Source organism: Corvus brachyrhynchos, unplaced genomic scaffold, assembly GCF_000691975.1.
Source record: "Corvus brachyrhynchos isolate BGI_N302 unplaced genomic scaffold, ASM69197v1 scaffold158, whole genome shotgun sequence".
In the NCBI taxonomy this organism is placed as follows: domain Eukaryota; kingdom Metazoa; phylum Chordata; class Aves; order Passeriformes; family Corvidae; genus Corvus; species Corvus brachyrhynchos.
The window spans coordinates 217,302-219,204 of record NW_008239756.1 but is presented as its reverse complement, the minus strand read 5'-3'; the positions used below and the strand labels follow the sequence as shown (position 1 = coordinate 219,204).

At 64.4% G+C, this 1,903-nt stretch overlaps 1 protein-coding gene across 1 annotated transcript; it reads left to right on the top strand.

The window, feature by feature from the left end:
* Positions 1 to 182: 182 nt before the first annotated feature.
* Positions 183 to 1,623, top strand: MPV17L2 (MPV17 mitochondrial inner membrane protein like 2). The gene is made up of 4 exons (XM_017742524.1): positions 183 to 372; positions 768 to 844; positions 925 to 1,053; positions 1,377 to 1,623. Exons 1-4 carry the CDS (start codon positions 189 to 191, stop codon positions 1,431 to 1,433), a joined length of 447 nt encoding a protein of 148 aa, XP_017598013.1. The 5' UTR covers positions 183 to 188; the 3' UTR covers positions 1,434 to 1,623.
* Positions 1,624 to 1,903: the final 280 nt, after the last annotated feature.

Genomic DNA, 1,903 nt, shown 5'->3' with positions numbered 1-1,903 from the left:
AGGTGGAGACCTTCCACTGTCCCAGGCTGCTCCAGCCCGGCCTTGGGCACTGCCAGGGATCCAGGGCCAGCCATAGCTGCTCTGGGAATTCCATCCCAGGGCCTCCCCACCCTCCCAGGGAACAATGCCTTCCCAATATCCCACCCATCCCTGCCCTCTCCATGGAAACCCTCCATCCCTGACCCAGGATGTTCTTCCCAGGCCGGATGTTTGTCGTGGGCTGCAGCCTGGGGCCGCTGATGCACTACTGGTACCTCTGGCTGGACTCGGCGTTCCCTGCCCGGGGCGTGCGGAGCCTCAGGACCGTCCTGAAGAAAGTCCTGATTGACCAGCTGGTGGCATCGCCCAGCATGGGAGCCTGGTACTTCATGGGTACGTGGGACCCCCAGGGATCGCCCAGCCCACCCCCAGCCCCTGCACCGACACCCCAGCAGCCCCACCCTGTCCCAGAGCGGGGTCCCAGCACTCCTGGAGCTCTGGCAGGGTTGGGAATGTGCCCATTCATTCCCTGGGGAGCCTGGGCAGTGCCCAGCACCCTCTGGGGGAAGAACCTGTCCCTGATCTCCGTCCCAAATCCCCTGGCACAGCTCCAGCCACTCCCTGGGCCCTGTCCCAGCTCTCCAGACAGCTCCGTGCCTTCCCTTTCACTTTCCCTTCCACTGCCTGCCTCTGGCTGGTGCCGGCGCTGCCCTCCCCGCCCACACTGGGAGGGGTTTGGGGCATTTCCCGGCAATTCCCATCCCCACTGACCCCGCCTGTCCCCGCAGCCATCGGCCCCCTGGAGGGCCAATCCCTCCAGGAGAGCTTGGACGAGCTGAAGGAGAAATTCTGGGAATTCTACAAGGTAACCCCCATCCCAGGCTCTCCCCTTTTCCCTCGTGGGTCCCGTGGGAAGCATCCCAGCTGCTCCCTGCTCCTTTCCAGGCTGACTGGTGCGTGTGGCCGGCGGCGCAGATCCTGAACTTCCTCTTCGTGCCGCCCGCGTTCCGCGTGGTTTATGTCAACGTGGTGACGCTGGGCTGGGACACGTACCTGTCCTACCTCAAACACCGGGTGAGCCGCGCGCCTCGGCCCCCTCCCGGCCCCGGGAGTGCCCAGCTCATCCCGCTATCCCTGTTTTCCAGCCCCGGGAGTGCCCAGCTCATCCCGCTATCCCTGTTTTCCGGCCCCGGGAATGCCCAGCTCATCCCGCTATCCCTGTTTTCCAGCCCTGGGAATGCCCAGCTCATCCCGCTATCCCTGTTTTCCAGCCCCAGGAGTGCCCAGCTCATCCCGCTATCCCTGTTTTCCAGCCCCGGGAGTGCCCAGCTCATCCCGCTATCCCTGTTTTCCAGCCCCAGGAGTGCCCAGCTTATCCCGCTATCCCTGTTTTCCAGCCCCGTGGTGCCCAGCCGGAGCCGCTGCGGCAGAGCCAGCGCAGCGCGGGGGCGTAGAGAGGGGCCAGGGCCTTTCCAGAGGCTCCCACCTGCACCAGATGGATCTCTGGGCGTTGTGGCAGCGTGGATGGAGCCGGCCGAGGGAGGGGATCACCGGAGCCAGCCCCCCACGTGCCTGCTGCTGATTAACTCGTCTGCTGATTGGGGCCACGGGCTGGGCTTGTAACAATCTCTTGTTGCAGGATAATCTGTAAAGTGATTTCTTCTGGGATTCGGCCACGGAGCCGGGGTGAGGAGGAGCTGCTGCAGCCCCTCCCGCTGCTCCAGGCTGGATCTGTTCCATCTCCAGAGCAAAGCGGCCCCTTGCTCCTCCTCCGGCACCTTCCGGCCTCTTGGATCCCCACTAATTAGATACTGGGAAGGAATTCTTCCCCGTGAGGGTGGGGAGGCCCTGGAATGGAATTCCCAGAGAAGCTGTGGCTGCCCCTGGATCCCTGGAAGTGTCCAAGGCCAGGCTGGAGCAGCCT

Bases quoted from the DNA above. Each gene is read 5' to 3' on its own strand.
- MPV17L2 (XM_017742524.1), top strand. From the start codon at position 189: ATGTTCTTCCCAGGCCGGATGTTTGTCGTGGGCTGCAGCCTGGGGCCG. The intron at 845-924 runs GTAACCCCCATC...GCTCCTTTCCAG, and splicing joins AATTCTGGGAATTCTACAAG to GCTGACTGGTGCGTGTGGCC. The intron at 1,054-1,376 runs GTGAGCCGCGCG...CCTGTTTTCCAG, and splicing joins TGTCCTACCTCAAACACCGG to CCCCGTGGTGCCCAGCCGGA.